This window comes from Oculina patagonica, chromosome 13 (assembly GCF_052425735.1).
Source record: "Oculina patagonica isolate OP01 chromosome 13, crgOcupat, whole genome shotgun sequence".
Lineage (NCBI taxonomy): Eukaryota > Metazoa > Cnidaria > Anthozoa > Scleractinia > Oculinidae > Oculina > Oculina patagonica.
In genome coordinates, this window is record NC_135770.1 from 33,034,134 (window position 1) to 33,052,138 (window position 18,005).

At 39.6% G+C, this 18,005-nt stretch overlaps 2 protein-coding genes across 2 annotated transcripts in view; one reads left to right on the forward strand and one right to left on the reverse strand.

Moving 5' to 3' along the window:
- LOC144635160 (uncharacterized) overlaps positions 1-18,005 on the reverse strand; it is a 335,656-nt gene that overhangs the window by 309,074 nt on the left and 8,577 nt on the right. The window lies entirely within an intron of this gene.
- The window catches only part of LOC144635604 (tetratricopeptide repeat protein 28-like), a 3,401-nt gene continuing 559 nt past the window's right edge, over positions 15,164-18,005 (forward strand). Inside the window, exons 1-2 of the mRNA XM_078494693.1 lie at positions 15,164-15,998; positions 16,239-18,002. Of these exons, the coding sequence (XP_078350819.1) occupies positions 15,164-15,998; positions 16,239-18,002 (2,599 nt within the window). The remainder of the gene's footprint in view (positions 15,999-16,238; positions 18,003-18,005) is intronic.

The window sequence follows — 18,005 nt, forward strand, 5'->3', positions numbered from 1 at the left end:
GATGACGTCACGATTGAGTGCGGAGAAAATCAATAAAAGCATTGTAAGTAACACTTCTTTAAATTTCTTTATGACCAAAGTATATTAACAGTGTTAATGTTTTGACTGATGGTGTGCTTTGTGAATCTCTTCTTAAAAGTCTGCCAGTTGTTAGTTGTTAATTAACATAAAAAGAGGGTCACCATGCCCCAGGGGCCCCTTTTCCCGCTTCGTGATCGGGCGAAATATTTGAACCCCGAGAATTAGAAAAGGTACCCCTCAGGCAGTATGCAAACGCCGTCAGTATTAAATTACTGCAGAAACCCATAAGGGTTGAAACGTGTAACGCGCGCGCACAGCGTTTGAAAATTCATTTTGCTAAGTACCATATTTGGAAATACGAAGAATTTGTACGCGAATGCTTTATACACGTAATGAACAGACACACGCAACATAATTTTTGGTTTTACGGTAAGTTGCTTGAATTTCGACCTAAACGCCGTAAATTTCTTACAGAAACTAAAGAAATTCATTAAGTGTATCGAGGCGAAGTTCTCCAGACCACTTCATGAAGATGAAACAGGAGAATTGAACCAAATCTAACTTTAATCAACCAAGCTTGTTCAAAAACAAGATTACGCCATCGAGCGCGAGCTAGCGCGCGCTGTGAATTTAATCCAAATATAGTAATTTTGATTGGTTAAACGTTTCTCCTGATTTTCCAAGTATGGTACTTAGTGTAAACGAATGTGCAAACGGAGTTACACGTTTCAACCCTTATGGGTTTCTGATTACTGGCGATGTACTACTTAATTGCTATTTCTTATTGTTACTAAAGCGGCCTTTTTGAAGTTTTAATACGGCATTCGGATGCCGGCAACATTGTGCGCAGTAGGTGTGCGAAGTGCATAAAAAGGGAATCGTCTTTAACGAAAAGCATCCACAATCTACCTAAAGGCGGACGTGAAGTTACTTAGTTTCAGTTAATTAAATGATAGTTTGAAAATGGTTTTAATAGATATCTGTAGACAGTTCCTCTTACCTTGCTGTTGACCATAAATCCAATTCAATTGAAGTGACTCTAACTCGAAATACACCGCGATTTGCGTCTGTGTCGAGATCTGTTATTTTTAATTACTAACAATCGAAACAAACGTGCCGTTTCAGTGAGTATAAAGTAATGAGTATAAATTTAAAAGTAGTTCTTAATTACTGAAAAGTCTATATCTCTTATAGGTTGCCTTATGTTGAAGACTCTGAATATCAAGTACCGAGAAAACTACTTGACGAGCAGTTAACACAAGTTTTTATATCCTTTTTCCAGTGTTTGAATCCCTTTCTTTCATATTATAAAGTAGCCAAATTCTACATTGTTCTGCAGTCATTCTACTGGCGATAGATTAAGTAAAATTCCGGTTATAAGCCCCCTGACGGTGAGTCTGTTACGAAAGCTGTTACAGGAAAAATAAACAAAAGGTGTAATATTGAGAAACCTGTTTGTTTAGAAGTTGATCTGTTTACTTCCAAGTTAAACACCGTCGCTCGGTTTTTAATTGTCTGAAAATAGAATCAAGGCGGGGGGGGGGGGTGACTCTATTGTTTCCAATTGTTTATTCGTGACCGACTCATCACTGCCAGTATGACGCCACATGGCAACGCGCGAGCGATTCCCTCGGTTTGGTCAGATGAGCGGGATTAAATCGTGAGTACGCCGCAACAGAGTTCCAGAAAGGCTTATCTTTAGTGCTTATATCGCTATTGTTCCCTAATTCTTTCCCAGTAGTTAGTTTTGATGCCTTAACTTTCTGAATGTATGATCTGTTTCTGTTTTTTGGCGCCCGTTATCTTGTAATTTTGTTATTATTTTTAACTCTTGAACGGGACAATAGGCGGGACCGCCATTTTGCTTTCGGGTCAAGCGAAGTCCACCAAAACCATCCACCTTTTCACCCAAACATTTTTCTCAAATCCGCTTCATAATAGGAGGTTTTACTCCTTGATTATTAACGTTTTTTATCCGGGGCCTTCCGTGTCGCTTGAGTTAGCCAAACTTCATGTCTTTCCGTTCGAGTGCAAAGGTATAATTTTTATCCAGAATATGTCAACAACTCCGATCGCTGCTTCGCGATCTCATGTAGAATTCTTTTTCCATATATGTTTATTCGCATTCATTGGCTTATTATAATGTACTACTGTTGGTATCTATGCAGTTCTGTTGAATTTTGTGGCTTTCCTTGCCGTGTCGACTCTTAAATTTCATTGATTGCATACCTCCTGAAAAAAAAAATATATAGATAAAAAGAAAAACTTACAACACGGGGTATTTCGAGTCGGGCACCCATCCAAGTGTTAACCCCGCCCGGCAAGCCTTAACTTTGGCCAGCTTGAATTGAGCAAGCGCTTTCATTGTGGTTTGAACGAAGAAAAACGTGTTGTGCAAAATAGACATGAGTTCAAATTCGTTGCCGCAAGACAAGTAGTAAAAAAATACCGATTAATTAAGACTAGAGTAAAGTTATTCTGAGTTTTTTTTCTATAATGCCCAATGAAAGCGCAGGCTCCATCCGACCTGGCTGAAGTTAAGTCCTGTCGGGCGAGGTTAATACATGGATGGGTGACCAACTGGAATTACCCGTGTAGCGCCTTTTTCCTCTTGATTGCTTCGATTTTCACCTTTAAGGGGAAAGACATGAAGATCCACGAATGCTGAAAATCTGATACTGCATTTACATCAAGAACCGTACATCCTGTGCCATACCTCCTATTTCTGTTACAATAAAAAATAAATTCGCTGTGCAAGGACCCTCGAAAGTTCGACCTGTTTACAGATTTCATCGATCATTTTACCCTTTGCAAAGGTGTTTCTGTTGATTTAAAAAATGAATATAACGTCTGATCTACCAAAAAATAGCAGAAGAGAGACAGTTGCATTCGCTAACATCTCTACATTATTGACTTGAGTAAATGAAGGAAGGTAACGGAGTAAAATGCCACATTCTTAATTCGCTTCTCGATTGACGCTTGCCCGCCATCTTTAATGTCACTCATGCGAAGCGTGACGTCATACTGGCAGTGATGATTGAACCAACATTTTCCTAAGAGAAACCTCCCCCCCCCGAATCAAGGACTTTTTCTTATGTTGTTTTTTCTCTTTTCATTACAAATCATTGTAAATGTTACTCCAGAATTTCGACAAAATACATAGGTCCATATAAGCTGCTTTGCAAATAATAGTAGTATTTACTTTTATAACATTTTGAAACTTCTTATTTTGAAATTGAAAGGCGAGTTACCAGGATATAACGTAACTATCGCGAGACCTAATGACGGTGTAGCTTAGTTAGGATAAAATAAAAATAGGTCCGTACTGCGTACATGTGTCTAGTGCTGAGCTTTATTGAGCTTTGTGCATTACTGTATTGCTCGGTCACGGTAGTGCATTTATTAGGTTTTTGTCGGCATAGACTATAGTTGTAGAGGATTCTAGCTTCAACAGTGTAGTGAAGAAATATGGGTAGAAGTTAAGTTAAACAACAGTATTCTTGGTGCACTCAAATACAAAAGATTCTGGTATGTTTCGAGAATTCTGTTTCTTCATCGGCGTAAAAATACCGTTAACAGACAGCACGCGTCTTCGCCATTAGCACGCGATCGCATTGTCACAATGTAAGATATCGGGCACGCGCCATGATCAGAGAAGCAATTTGTACATTAAGAGATTTAAATAAATTACTCTCGCGTACATCTGAACAAAAGTATTGTTGATGCGCTAAAAGACAATAAATTCTCGGACGTTTCGACACTTCTGTCTCTTCGTGAGCGTTAAAAATACCGTCACGCGCGTCTTCGTAAGTGCAAAAAATGCGGTTAACAGACAGCACGCGCGTTTACATTTAAATTAATTTAAAATGCATCTTCGCCGCAAGCGCGCGCTTGCACTGTCACAAGAAAGCAAAGTCAACGTTCATCCCATTTGAATGCAGGGTCTTGCGCGTGCTGTATGTTAACGGCAGTTTTAACGTTAATGAAGAGACAAAAGTCTTCAAACGTCCGAGAATTTATTATTTTTAGCGCAATACATTGTGTTGACGTTTGTTGACGTAATTAATGTCTTAATTATCTTAAATTAGACTTGTTCCGTTTGTTCTACGTTTTCATCAGTTGTTCACGAAGGAATAACGAAGGGGTAACGAAGGCAAAACGAGAGATTATCGATTACTATTATGCAGAGAAGCATTTCTGTAAAATACTTCGTGTACGCTGTCACGTATTAGAAACCTCAGTGGAATTTGGTTAGTATGACGTCATAATTTGCCGTATATGAAGTACTTACTGAAAAATTTTAGCGTTATAGCTTAGTGTCTGCGCTTCGCACTAGACACAAAAACGTAGTTAGCCCAAGTAGGCTTATTGGGGACACTAAACAAGAAGCTCGCGAATTTTCTCGACTTTCTTTCTAGTAACGAATTTGCTTCTTGAACCTTAATATAGACAAATGTGTTGTGATTGAGAAAAAGAGTTCAGAATACTTACACTTATATTAGTTATTGCTTATATTTCCTGCTATATATTGAAAGTGATAACTTGACAGGAAATATTTTTTCTACAGAGAATATAAGTAAACAGGGATTCTCGAGAAGAAATAGTGATGGAAGTTTTTCGTTTTAGGATTTTCCATTTTATATCGAATTAGTTTTTTTGTAGTTTAGTTTTAATTAATGACCAGCAAATGACAAAACGAAAACAAGGTCTCGTGTGGTATTACCAGTATTTATCATTTTTACTGTTACTGTAATGTAACATTAGTAGTGTGGCCTTTTATAGGTTATTACCCTCGTAACCATTACTCGTGTGAAAATTGGCAATTACTTGGTTTAAGTTCAGGTATAGACAGAGATGAACAAGTCAAGTTTAGTTACGTGTCTTAAGTTTATAGCATGATACTACCCAAGTAGATATGCAAGGTAAAGGTTACACTTACTATGCTAGACTACGTTAAAAGGATGGGCATCAGAAAAAAAGCTATTGCATCACATTACAGTCAACAGTTTTCTCCCATCTACTGACTTTGGAACTAAGGAAAATTGTAAGGATTTTGGCCTCAAAGAGATAACATGAAGACCATCGTGGGTGATGCAGAAACTGTGCAAACCCAACTAGACAAGAGTTACACCTGGAACTATCTTCTGTTGAGATCGTTCAGTCTAAAAGATGAAGGTAAAACAACAGATAACTCAAAGAGAGAAACTGGAAACTGAAATGGCAAACTGAACTTGGACGCAAATCGTAACCGAGATGAACTAACCACTTTTGAGCGACTGTTTAACATGATAATACCGTCATGGACAATACAGCATTCAGTGCAGTGTTACCTTGTCTGCTTTTATATGGCTTCTAATACAAAGTGATGGACATCTTTAATTCTTAAGTAATTCGACCCGTCCGCTTGGAGTGCATTCGAATATGTTTTTACTAGTTTAGTTTGTCTCCGTAACTTTGCGAAAAGAAGCAAGATTTAGCTTTTTGACTTAACGGTAAATTTAGAGCGGTTTTCAATTGAGTGTCGAATGTAAATTGCGTTTGCTTTGTTTTTGCATTGCTACGCTTAGTGATTGGTTTAAAAATCTCGCGTCATTTTTCAGCCAATCAGGAGTTAAACTAAAACCAATCGTGACTTGCTCGTGCACGTTTTCCCGCGCTTCGTGCCAGCTACATGTATTTGCTTGGAATTTTGATTGGTTCACTGGATTGTCTGTGTCCTTTGTGATTGGCCAGAGTAATTTCTTTGGTTTTGCTTTTACGACTCTCAATTGTCAACTGCTCTTATATATAGTTTGCTGCAATTCAATACCTTACAAAAATGGACATTCAAAAACAAAGAAAAAATTGTAGAGAAGGTTTTTTGAGAATAGGCAAACTTAACCTCAGGAAGAAGTATCTTTTAAATACTGTCTGCCGAAACGCCCGAAATTCTAACAGGCGAAACAGCGAAAATGTTTGTTGATGACGCATTCATAGATGAGTGTCGATTTGCTGCATGCAACAGTGGTGTTCAAGAGATTCCTCAACTGAAACTATATTGAGGTTCCTACAGGCGTTTATAAGGAGTTTCTTCCAAGGATATATTGCAAACTTAAGGAAAATTAATTGAATCTTTTATCTAAACCTTGAATAAGAACTTGTTGTATTGATAAATCATATTATAATCATATTATTGGTAAATCATTATTGTAGGATACAGTAAACACCCGCATATAAAAACAAATGGATTAAGAACATCAGGCTGAAATTTGGCCAATAAAGCACCATTTTTATAAGAACAAGATCAGCCTGAAAAATTCAGCATGTTCTTATAAAATGGAAAAGGTGTAATAATTACATAAAAACAAGTGATTTTATATGGCAGTCATGACTCTATAAGCTGTCAAGTGGTCGTATTTTTGTATTGAGTACTGTACTGATGTTTCTACAATGATACAGTATTGATTGTGATCATTAAAATCAAAGAATATTTATTAATTTATGCTAATTTTACATCTAGGGGCAGTTTTGGGTAGTATTACTAATATAGAAATTTAAGAACATTTTAAGAACACTTTGAGGCTGATTTGGCACTAAGCACCCATTAAATAAGAACCCGATCAGCCTGACCTCCGAAATCATGTGTTCTTATATGCGGGTGTTTACTGTATCGTGCGAGTTGCTGTAAAAATTACAATGGGCATAATTTCAGTCCCATATGTTAATTAGAGTTTGAGTTTTATAATCAGAGGTTTTTAATCCCAATGCTTCATTTTGATTTCCTTGTATTTTAGAACCTTGTTTGACTTGTACTTGCATTTAAGAACCTTTTGGGGTGTTCTCGTTTTTAAGGTTCAAATTACGTCAAAGTATAGAATTATTAAAAAATTAAGACAATTATTAACATATTCTGAGCACTGTCAGGTTAGGCTCACTGTACGTAGTTGTGCACGGACAGATTATGGACTTTTGAGTCATTGCTGAATACATTAACGAATGGCACAGTATAAAATTTGTTCAGCGTATATTGCACTTTTCGTAACAAGTGAATAATTAGCTTTTAATCCAAACGCGGACATGTTCGTGGGAACAGAACGTCTCACGTCTTTATAATCAGGGCGTGGTTTCGAATGAGGAATGGGTATAGGTTGAGACTTGTCGCCCAGTACTTGAAAAAGGAATACTTTCTTAGCATTGTTTTGAAAGGCTAAAATGCTCGATATTTGAAGCATCATTTAACCGAACATGTCCGTGTTTGAAATTTTCAAGATTAAGTCAATTATACCTTTGTGTTTCATGGACAACTTTAATCAGTGGTTATTAAAGTTGGATGTAAATGTGATTACATTGCAGTCATAGTTGTAAATGAAGCGTGGTAAAGGGTACGTTAAGCCTAGTGGCTCATCAGGCCGGAGCGTATCCCGGTTTCCATTGCATGAAGCGACTAGGAGTATCTACTCCCCCCTCCCTGGATGGGATGCTAGTGTACTGCAGAGTTACCTCCCAACAATAAATTTGCCGGTACGCATTTATACACCTGGGTGGAGAGAGGCACTACGAAAGTGAAGTGTCTTTCCCAAAAACACAATGGTAATGGTTGTAACCGCTGACCGGTAAGCTCAGTTGATAGATCGCCGGACTGTTGTGCGGGAGGTCTCGGTTTCGTTTCCCAGACCAGACCAACACTCAGGGTCTTAAAATAACTGAAAGAACGTGCTGCCTTTACGATGACATCTGCAAATGGTAAGATGTTCTAGTCGTTTCGGATAAGGCGATAAACCGTGAGCCCCGTCTCCTGCATCTTCAGTGTTATATGGTCAGTAGGGGACGTTAAAGAACCCACACACTAATCGCAAAGAGAGCACGGAGATTCCGTTGGTGTAGTCTGGCCTTGTTTCAAGGGTTGGCGCTTCACATAGGGTTAATCTCATTGCGCCTCCCCCCCCCCCCCCCTTGGACAGAATTGTCCAAGAAAAAGTACTATGACTATGACTATGATAGTCCGGCGGCATAGCTCAAAATTTCGGCTGAATTGTGCACTTTTTGTTACCAGCCTGAAATTTGGCACACAGATAGAGACTATCGAGATAAACATTTTAAGCTATAGAACCATCTCGACAGAGACGCTGTTTCCATGGAAACTGCATTTAAATGAGCTACATGTGGAAAGCGATTTTCTTCATGTTTAACAGGAGATGTGGATATGTCGGCGTATAGGGATGGCCTGGAGCTGCCCTGCCGAGATGTACAACGAAATAAAATGCCATCGCCATAGTAACCGCATCTTAATTTATGCATTTTATGCATTGTTTGCAAGTTCAGATCAGGAAATTGAAAAACAAATCGATCATCATTCACACTTCAATTCCTTTCTTCTGTTAGTTAATCTGTTGATAATTATACTCTATTTTCCAGCTTGTTTTTACTAAATTATTTAAGAACCTTTTTTATTTTTTTTGTCTGTGTGTTGCTGCATTTTGTTATCTATTAAAGTCCTAAGTACCTGACCCATTTTAGAAATTATTGTATTAAACACTAAGGATCGCTGCCCAATCTCCTTAGTCAATGGTGGTTATTTTGGGCAGCATGCACTTATTTTATTTTTATTCTCCTTGTATTGTAAATGTAATTTAATTTAGGATGCAAATAAAGTGTTGTGTATTGTGTTTAACACTTCTCTTAAGAGGTACAATGTTGAAATTTGCCATGTGTTAATATGGAAACCTAGATAACTGCTGAGTTGATATAGCTAAGTTAGCGGTTCTAGTGACATACACATAACTATTATCTTAGACATTTTCCATGACACACACACAGTGAAGTGCAAGGCAAATAAGCTCTAGAGAACGCGCTCGCATCTGTTGTTGCTACATACAGCTGGTCTTGCAGCCACATAGGACGAACTCTTGACAGGACATTGCAGCGTCGGGCAGTGTGCACCATATCGGTCGCCATGTTTTCTCGCTGAGCGTCCAGTCCCATTCTTCTGGGTGCGATACCTTGTTTCCTCTATCAGATAAAAATGTTGATTATCGAGGTTGCCTCCGCGATCCTGGCAACCAATATTGCGTTTGAAAAAAATGGATAATTTGTTCGGGACGACTTGAATTTCGGCTGTTCCTTTCCTAGATCAAATTGACAGGTCTCTTCAAATGAATTGCCTAGCTCCCCTATTGTATTGTTGACACCAGGGGTCTGACATGATCCTTGAACTTTGTTTTACTTGCATTGAAAGTGCTCGTGATGGGGCAGCATCCACGTGCTTGTGTTCATCACTATTTTCAAACTGTCTAACCAACCTCGCTAGTTCAGGCCCAGATACCATCCACCTTAGCAACACACTTGGATTTTCTGTCAGGCCTATCGCCGCGCCGTCCTCTTTGATGAGCTCAAATTGTATGGGGATCGTGGTTTCTTTCTTACTTCTCCACGTGGAAATCGAATCAGCTTCTTCTCCCTAATTTGAACAGATTTTACATACTTCCTGTATTTCTGTTTCTGAAGGATAAGCAAACTTGCTGCAGTTTCCTGTTGAGCGTACCTAGTGCGCGTAATACGTGCACAGTTGATAAGTGATTCCGCTTTTTTCCTGCTGTAGTGATCCTAGCTTGTGACAGAACTTCAACCCATCCACTGCCAGCGAGCCAGGTCCCGAAAGCTTTTAGTGCCGCCTGCTCGATATGAAGACCACCAAGCATGACTTCCAGCTTATCTTCCCATGTCCGATCCTTCTGAGCCCACTCGACTGTTTTTGCTAAAGCAAAGAGTGGCTGATCGCAAGCAATAACCACAGTTTGTCCCGGATTTACGTACTCTACGGCTTTGCCAATAGCAGTTTTAACGTGACTGATCATCGCCTCGGAATGAGTGCAATCCAAAAAAGGCAGTAGAGAGCTTTTACACGTTTTGCACTTAAGGGATACAAGCTCTATAGTACTTGCACGAAATATTCGGTTCCCTTAAGTAGCTGATCCCCCCCTGAAAGAAACAGATTATCTAGTCCTACAGTCGTACTAGCTATGCCACATCTCGCGCGCTTTTCAATATTATCTGGTTGCTGCAATGCATTTCCTTCACTTTGCTTTCTTTTCGACTCCAGCGTTTTCAATTTGGTAAACTTTACAACTTTATTGTTACTTTATTGTTACTCAATTTTCGGGATTTTCAAAAAATCGCGAAATTAAATAACCACAAAAAATATTTTTAAAGAATTTTATTGTATTTTTATGTTTTTAACGTTTTTTTTGGCCAAAGTGCGAATAATAAGTTCCGCGAATCAAAATATGCCTGTTCTATTTTCGTAATATGGTACGTGGCATAATCTCTCCCATGAGGCATTGTGCCTCAAACGCGTCTCAGCATTTCTCTCTCCTAAATCTGGCTCCGCTAGGTCGATGTGAAGTTCTTTAGTCTCATAAAAACTTGTGTTTTTAGCGCGTTTAAAAGAGAGCGCGATCGCGAGAGAAGGCCACACGAAGAAATATGGAGGGTTTTTTTTTCTCGCGTGGCCCTCTCGCGCCTTTCGCGTTTCCCATATGCGCGCTCGAAACTACGGTGCCTGCTAGGCAGGCTAATAAAAACTCTGCAAATCCTTTTCAAGGGTGAAATTTCCAGCAGCACAGTTGCTCTGTTTCGAGTTTGCTGGGCATTCACTCTCCTCGCTTGTATGTTCTTGGCAAAATATACACATTTGCTTCAGCTTTTTGGTCTGATGATTTCTTCATACTTATTTTTATTGGAAGTTTTAGCTGACCTAAAAAGCTTAAATTACGGCCCAGTAATGCCAGCTGGTCACTGAAAATCAGGTCAACAGTTTTCCCTTTTGCCTGTGCTAAATTGCCACTGCGAAAATAATATTGCCAAAACATGGGCAAGGGAGGACAATCAACAGCAAGTAACAAGTTTGTATTCAATTTTTGCCGGAACGCATAATTTTCCACCATTTTTCATATTAATTTGTATGAATGGCTCAATACTGCAACACAATTTATTTTTTAGAAGTAAATGTTTAAATTCATACGAAAGATTCACTTTTTTGCTCAAAGGATCAAATCATTCCTGAGTTACTAAAAGATGACGTATGTCTTCGCGGGGGGTCTCAACGAGGAAAAACTTGAAATCCATTTACAGGCAATACGGTGAAAACTGAGAGTGGTTCTATAGCGGAAGTAAATCACCATGCATATCTTTATTGTTCTGCAAAATATGAGAGCAGTAACAAAAATGACACAATTTTTCAGCTATGCCGCCGGACTATGATTTCTTCAGACAACGCATTTCCCAAAGCTCAGTGCGCTAACACAGTGACTCCGGCCAGGGCTCGAACCCGGGCCGCTCGATCCGGAGTCCAGCGCACCAATTATTAGGCCACCGCGCCTCCCTAGCTTGGTACAGGAGCCATATTAAAATCTTGTTAAAAATAACGCCTGATCGCTGGTTAATGGGGTCCCGATTACTTCTCTGCAGTGGTGCATGTGCATGTTTTCAGGGTAATGTTCCGCTAAAATGATGTCCATAACTTCAAGGAAATTAAAAAAAAGTTCAATCCCGATTTCTCGAACCTCCAAGGGAAACAACAAAAGGTTCGAGGAATTGGACACACTCTTACGGGGTTCCACTGTATTTGCTTCAATTAGCAATTAATATGCGAAATTTGTTTAATTTGTCTATTCTATTGTTGTCGCAATTTTCCTGTTTACGGGTTGCCTCAAGTCTGTTGAGCCCAGAAACTCTAGAAGACGGCCGTTATTAAGAATAACAATTGACATGCAGGAGGTATTTGCAATTTTTGTTTTTTAAAAGTCCGTCAACAACAAACAAAGTGTTCGGAGTGAGTGTGAAAAAAACTTCGATCGAGTTTAAAAAAGATGGGAAATGATGCATAATTTGAAACTGATTGTTTTGATTCTACAGGTCAACGTAAATATGCAAATACGATTGATCTCGTGACAATTACTGACCGACGTTTCTACTCATGGTGTCCTAACTTGTACATTATGTACGTTTTTAAATACACTAGCCTCGTGCGTACTGTTTTTGGTTAAAGGTAAGTAATTAGCTTAAAGCTAAACCTTCTTTGCACTATAAACTCAGTCCTTAATTCGCATCGATTACTAGCAACAATTATTCATACGGGCTTCCTGTCGATAACTTGTTTTCGCTTGATTTACGTCAGCTGCGTCAGTCATTCCTGTTCCGAGTTTAAGCCCTAGTTGTTATTAAACTGACGAAACTTATATATATTAACACTGAAAACTTGAACTCGAAATTTGTCAATTTTTTTGCATCGAGTGGCGTTAAGCGTCACTGCTTAGGTACTGGCCATACCGCCAAGCTCAGGCGCGATATTTTGGAGCAACAGCAGTAGTACGCTGATATATAATTCTTAGTGATGTTGTGGAATCGGCGATGGAATAACAAATTGATTTTAAAAACGTACGTGTATCTAGAATACCCGATCCTTTGTATTTGCGTGGGTATAAAGAAATAACGTTGTTCAACTCATTTAATGCAATTCTCTTGTTTACAGCTTGTCTCAGACGGCTATATTTAGTATGACAAGTATTTACAACTAACTTAAGATTTCAAAACCTACCCAAAAACTAGTCAGCGATAAAAGGAAGTGTTTTTTTATGAAATAGTGCATTCAAATCCCTAATCTGACTGCTAAAAATTGCTCGCGATTTCAGTTGAAGCCTCTTCCCGTAAAACTAAGAACCGAGGATCGATATCATTTAAAATAACAGTAAAATACCCACACAATTAGAAGATATAATGATGTTCAACTCATTAAATAGTGTTAAAGTCGATTGCAACTGAGTAAGTTATTATTTTTTTGCAATTTTCATGTTTATAGCTTGTCTTAGATGGCTATATTAGATCATATATATATTAGAGTATGCCAAATATTCACAACTTAGATTTCAACCTTACAAAAGTTATTAAAAAACTTGTCAGCGGTGAAAGAAAGAGTTAAATTGTACATTCGAAACCCTGCTAAAAATTACTCGCGATTGCAACTGCAGCTGTCTTTTCACACCAAGGTCAGCTCAGTGGTGCTAATACTAATAAATAGGTGCAAGAAACGGCTACACCAAACGCCAAAATTCCTCAATTAAGCTGTTCTAGAAGCTTTCTAAGCGGTACGTAGTACATACATTAGAGTGGAAGCGGTCAATAGTAATTTTTAGCTGTTGAACTGTACTTCATTTACATCCTTCATCATGTTTACGATGGAGACATAAAAACCAAAAGGGTAGTGCTAATCACTCTATAATGCTGATAATTTCAGTAGCTGTTCACTCATCCTTTACGGAAATGTTGATATGTCAATTAGGTGTTCATGATTTTTGACGTTGCCACAGCAAGGTCATCATTACAACCTTTCTGGCCAAAAATCGTCATGTTTGACATATTTCGTATTTTCCGGTTTTCTTTAAAGAAAATTGTACAATTTGCTCATTGTTACATTCCTTTAGTATTTTAGCTTGATTTTGAATAGATATCCGTTTTTTCTTGACTGAAATCCAAGATGGAGGATCCAAGATAGCGGTTCTTATGACTTCACATGACATCACCGCCTACAAACATTACGTAATCTTGTAGAATAATCTAAGGACTTTCTACTCAGCAAAAATAATTTCGCTGCGCATTAAACAAGAAGTTCCGCTATAAAAGGGATGGCACCTCCCACATTTCACACTTCTCGGGCGCGAAATGCAAATTTGTACTTTTGCAGTCGTGGCACGTTGTGGTGCCGAGCATCCTTCAAGCTGAACATACTTCAAAATCTCATGAAACCAAGATATATCATTGGCAAAAATTAAATATGAAAAATAACTTCCTAACGTTTAACAGAATATTCCTATCAAAAATGAAACACATTTTATCAGTAACAGTTGTGGAAAATATGCAGGTTGTTTGCCAGTTGTTTACGCTTTGATGATTAACTGGCAACTGGGCGTGAGAATGGCCAGGCCAGGCCCCTTTTATACCGGAACTTCTTGTTTAAGGCCCCGTCCACACTGACCCGGGTAAATTTGAAAACGCATCTTTTTTCTCCCGGTTAGGCTAACCGTCCACACTGAAACGGCGTTTTCGGTCACCGAAAACGGAACTTTTCAAAAACGCTCTCCAAAGTAAGTAAATTAAAAAACGCCGGCTAGGTGGTGTAGTGTGGACGGTTGAAAACGATACTTTTCGAAAACGCTGACGTCAAATGGCCATGTGGTCTCTGTCACAGTCCCCTTTCGACCATCAATTCAAGATGGTTGACGAACTGATGTTTATGCTTCTTTGTTGATTATCGAGCTTAATTTGTTGTTTACTGCTGAACGTTGCGCTTTACAACCTAAATCATGGGCTCCTGCCTAAATTTAAAACTCCGAACGCTAAATCAGTAAATTCTTTATTCCGTGAATTTTCGACTTCTTTTTGGAATTGATCGCTGTATTTAAATATTCAGGTGAGGTTAGCTTTGAAATCTATGGATCATTGGAAAGCTCTTAAGTAAAGTAGCTTTTTAATCGACGTTATCCTCTGCGCCGACAAAAACATTTATTGTTAAAAATTCCCTCATTTGAATTTAGCACGGGCTCCAGTTATAATACACGCATGCTCTGCCATTCATCTATGGCTGATGCCGCGTATCGTTTTCAAATTTACCCGGGTTAGTGTGGACGGTGAACATTTTGAAAACGATACAAAAACGATAGTGTGGACGGAAAACATTTAACGCGGCGTTTTCAAATTTCTCCGTTTTCAAATTTACCCGGGTCAGTGTGGACGGGGCCTAAGAGAACGAAAACCTAAAGGGGTGGGGCTACATCAACCCCCTCCCCCACCCCACGGTGGGGTGTATGAATGTACTTCCTAGGGTTAAACTTCTGAGTGAACGTCATCTTGTTTGTCCACCTAACATTCATCAATTTGCTAATGGTCATTCGGTGTTGTAACATGACGATTTTGGCATCATTACAGGAGAGCGTACGTGTTTAACTGAAAAAATAAAACCCAGAAAACCACAAGGTTCAATATTAAATGCTTACACTAAAATACCTCAATCCGCCTATCAAAGTGTGTTTTGTTTTCTAATTTATGTTTTTTAGGTAGTACTTGACAAGAAAAGGCAAGAAGATTAGTCGCATTAATTTATATGTAAATGATGGAGAGAAAGATTGACCTCTACAACTCTGAACTTAGCATTGCAAAAGAACTAGGGGACAAGGCTGCAGAGGGACGTTCTTATCTCAATCTTGCCATCGCCTACCAGAGTCTAGGTGATTTCAATCAGGCTATAGATTACCACAAGCAACGCCTTAGTATTGCAAAAGAATTGGGGCAGAAAGATGGAGAAGGACGTGCTTATTGTAATCTTGGCAATGCCTACTACAGTCTGGGTGATTTCAAACAGGCCACTGATTACTATAAGCAAGATCTTAACATTGCAAAGGAACTGGAGGACAGGACTGGAGAAGGACGTGCTTATCGCCAGCTTGGTATTGCCTACCAGAGCCTGGGTGATATCAAGCAGGCCATAGATTGCCACAATCAAAGCCTTCGCATTGCAAAAGAACTGGGAAGCCGGGTTGTAGAAGGAGTTGCTTATGGTAATCTTGGTAAGGCTTACGATGGTCTAGGTGATTTCAAACAGGCCATAGATTATCACAAGAAAGATCTTACCATTGCAAAGGAATTTGGAATGAGGGATGTAGAAGGACGCGCTTACGACAGACTTGGCATTGCCTACCAAAACCTGGGTGATTTCAAACAGGCCATTGATTACCAACAGCAACGCCTTAGCATAACAAAAGAACTAGGACAGAGAGATGGAGAAGGACGTGCATATGATAATCTTGGCGTTGCCTACCAAAGTCTGGGTGATTTCAAACAAGCAATAGATTACCACCGCCAACATCTTAGCATTGCAAAAGAACGGGGGAACAAGTCCGGAGAAGGACGTGCTTACAACAATCTTGGCGTTGCTTATGATAGTCTGGGTGATTTCAAAAACGCCATAGATTATTACAAGCAAGATCTCAGCATTTCAAAAGAAACGAAAGACAGTTTTTCAGAAGGACGTGCTTACTGCAATCTTGGCAATGCTTACGACAGTTTGGGTGATTCCAAACAGGCTATAGATTGCCACATGCGTCATCTCAGTACTGCAAAAGACCTGGGGCGAAAAGATAGTGAAAGCCGTGCTTATAACAATCTTGGCAATGCCTACCAGCGTCTAGGTGATTTCGAACAGGCCATAGATTACCACAAGCAAAGTCTTGGCATTGCAAAAGAACTTGGGCAGAGAGTTGGAGAAGGACGTTCTTATGGCAATCTCGGCAATGGATACCAGATTTTGGGTGATTTCAAACAGGCCATAGATTACCATAAGAAAAGTCTTAGTATTGCAAAAGAACTAAAAGACAGGGCTGGAGAAGGGAGTGCTTATGGCAATCTTGGCAATGCCTACTGGGGTCTGGGTGATTTTAAACAGGCCATAGATTACCACAAGCAACATCTTAGCTTTGCAAAAGAACTGGGACAGAGAGAGAAAGAAGGATTTGCTTATTATTCTCTGGGCTGTGATATGGAGTTTTCTGGTGCTTTGCATGAAGCTCTTGATTATTATCAATCGAGTGTGAAAGTGTACAATGAGGTAAGAAGTCTTCTTCAGTCCGAAGATACCTGGAAAATAACCTTTCGTAATGCTTGTCAACATGCCTACACAGCTCTGTGGAGTACTCTACTACTGCTTGAAAAGCCTGACGAGGCTTTGTGTGTTGCTGAGCAAGGACGAGCACAGGCCTTGATGGATCTCTTGAAATTGCAATATGACGCCGAACTGCTTACGTCTGGCACAATTCAACCAACAGTAACAATCTCTGATATATCAAACAATAGATCTACACAGATAGTGTTTTTAGCACTGAAAGGGAAGACGATAAACTTATGGGTACTCTGCAAAGGAAAAAGTGCTCAGTTTAGACAAAAAAGAGTAGAAAGCGAAGAGGCTGCTACCTTTTTGGAGCGTTTAAGAAAGGATGTGTTCAAACAACATCAAATTGGTGTTCGAGTTACTTGCGAGAACCGTTCACTGGATGAACTAAGAGACAACTTGCCACCCAGTGAAGAAGTGGTGCAAGAAACAGGGCGAACAGATAGCAAAAACGATTCTTTACGCCTCTTTTATGATTATACTATTGGCCCAATCGCAGATGTGCTTGAAGGTGACGAATTAATCATTGTCCCAGACGGTCCATTGTGCCTGGTTCCGTATGCTGCGTTTTTGGATGATGAATCCAGGTACTTGAGTGAATCCATTAGGGTGCGCATTTGTCCCTCACTGACGAGTTTAAAACTGATCACAGATTGTGCTCAGGAATACCACAAGACGAGTGGAGCACTTCTCGTGGGAGATCCATGTTTAGAGGAAGTTGTAAACAAGCGAGGTAAGCCTATTTTGTCGCCATTGCCATTTGCTAAAAAGGAAGTAGAGACGATAGGAGACATGCTAGATATCCCAGCTCTCACCGGAAGAGACGCAACTAAAGATGAGGTGCTGAGACGAATCGGTTCCGTTGCCTTGGTACACATTGCAGCACATGGCGATATGGAAGCTGGTGAAATTGCTTTGGCTCCAAATCCTTCACGAACATCCAAGATCCCCGTAAAGAAAGATTACATGTTGAAATTGTCAGATGTACAAACAGCGAAGATGCATGCAAAGTTGGTTGTACTCAGTTGCTGTCACAGCGCTCAAGGGAAGGTTACACCGGAGGGTGTGGTTGGTATTGGGCGGGCGTTCCTGGCTGCTGGTGCTCGTTCTGTTTTGGTGGCTCTCTGGGCAATTGATGACGAGGCCACCATGGAGTTTATGAAGAGTTTCTACACACATCTTAAGGATGGAAACAGCGCCAGTGTGGCTCTTAACCGGTCCATGAAATGCCTTCGAGAATCGGAAAAGTTTGGTGCTGTAAAGTACTGGGCTCCATTTGTACTTATCGGCG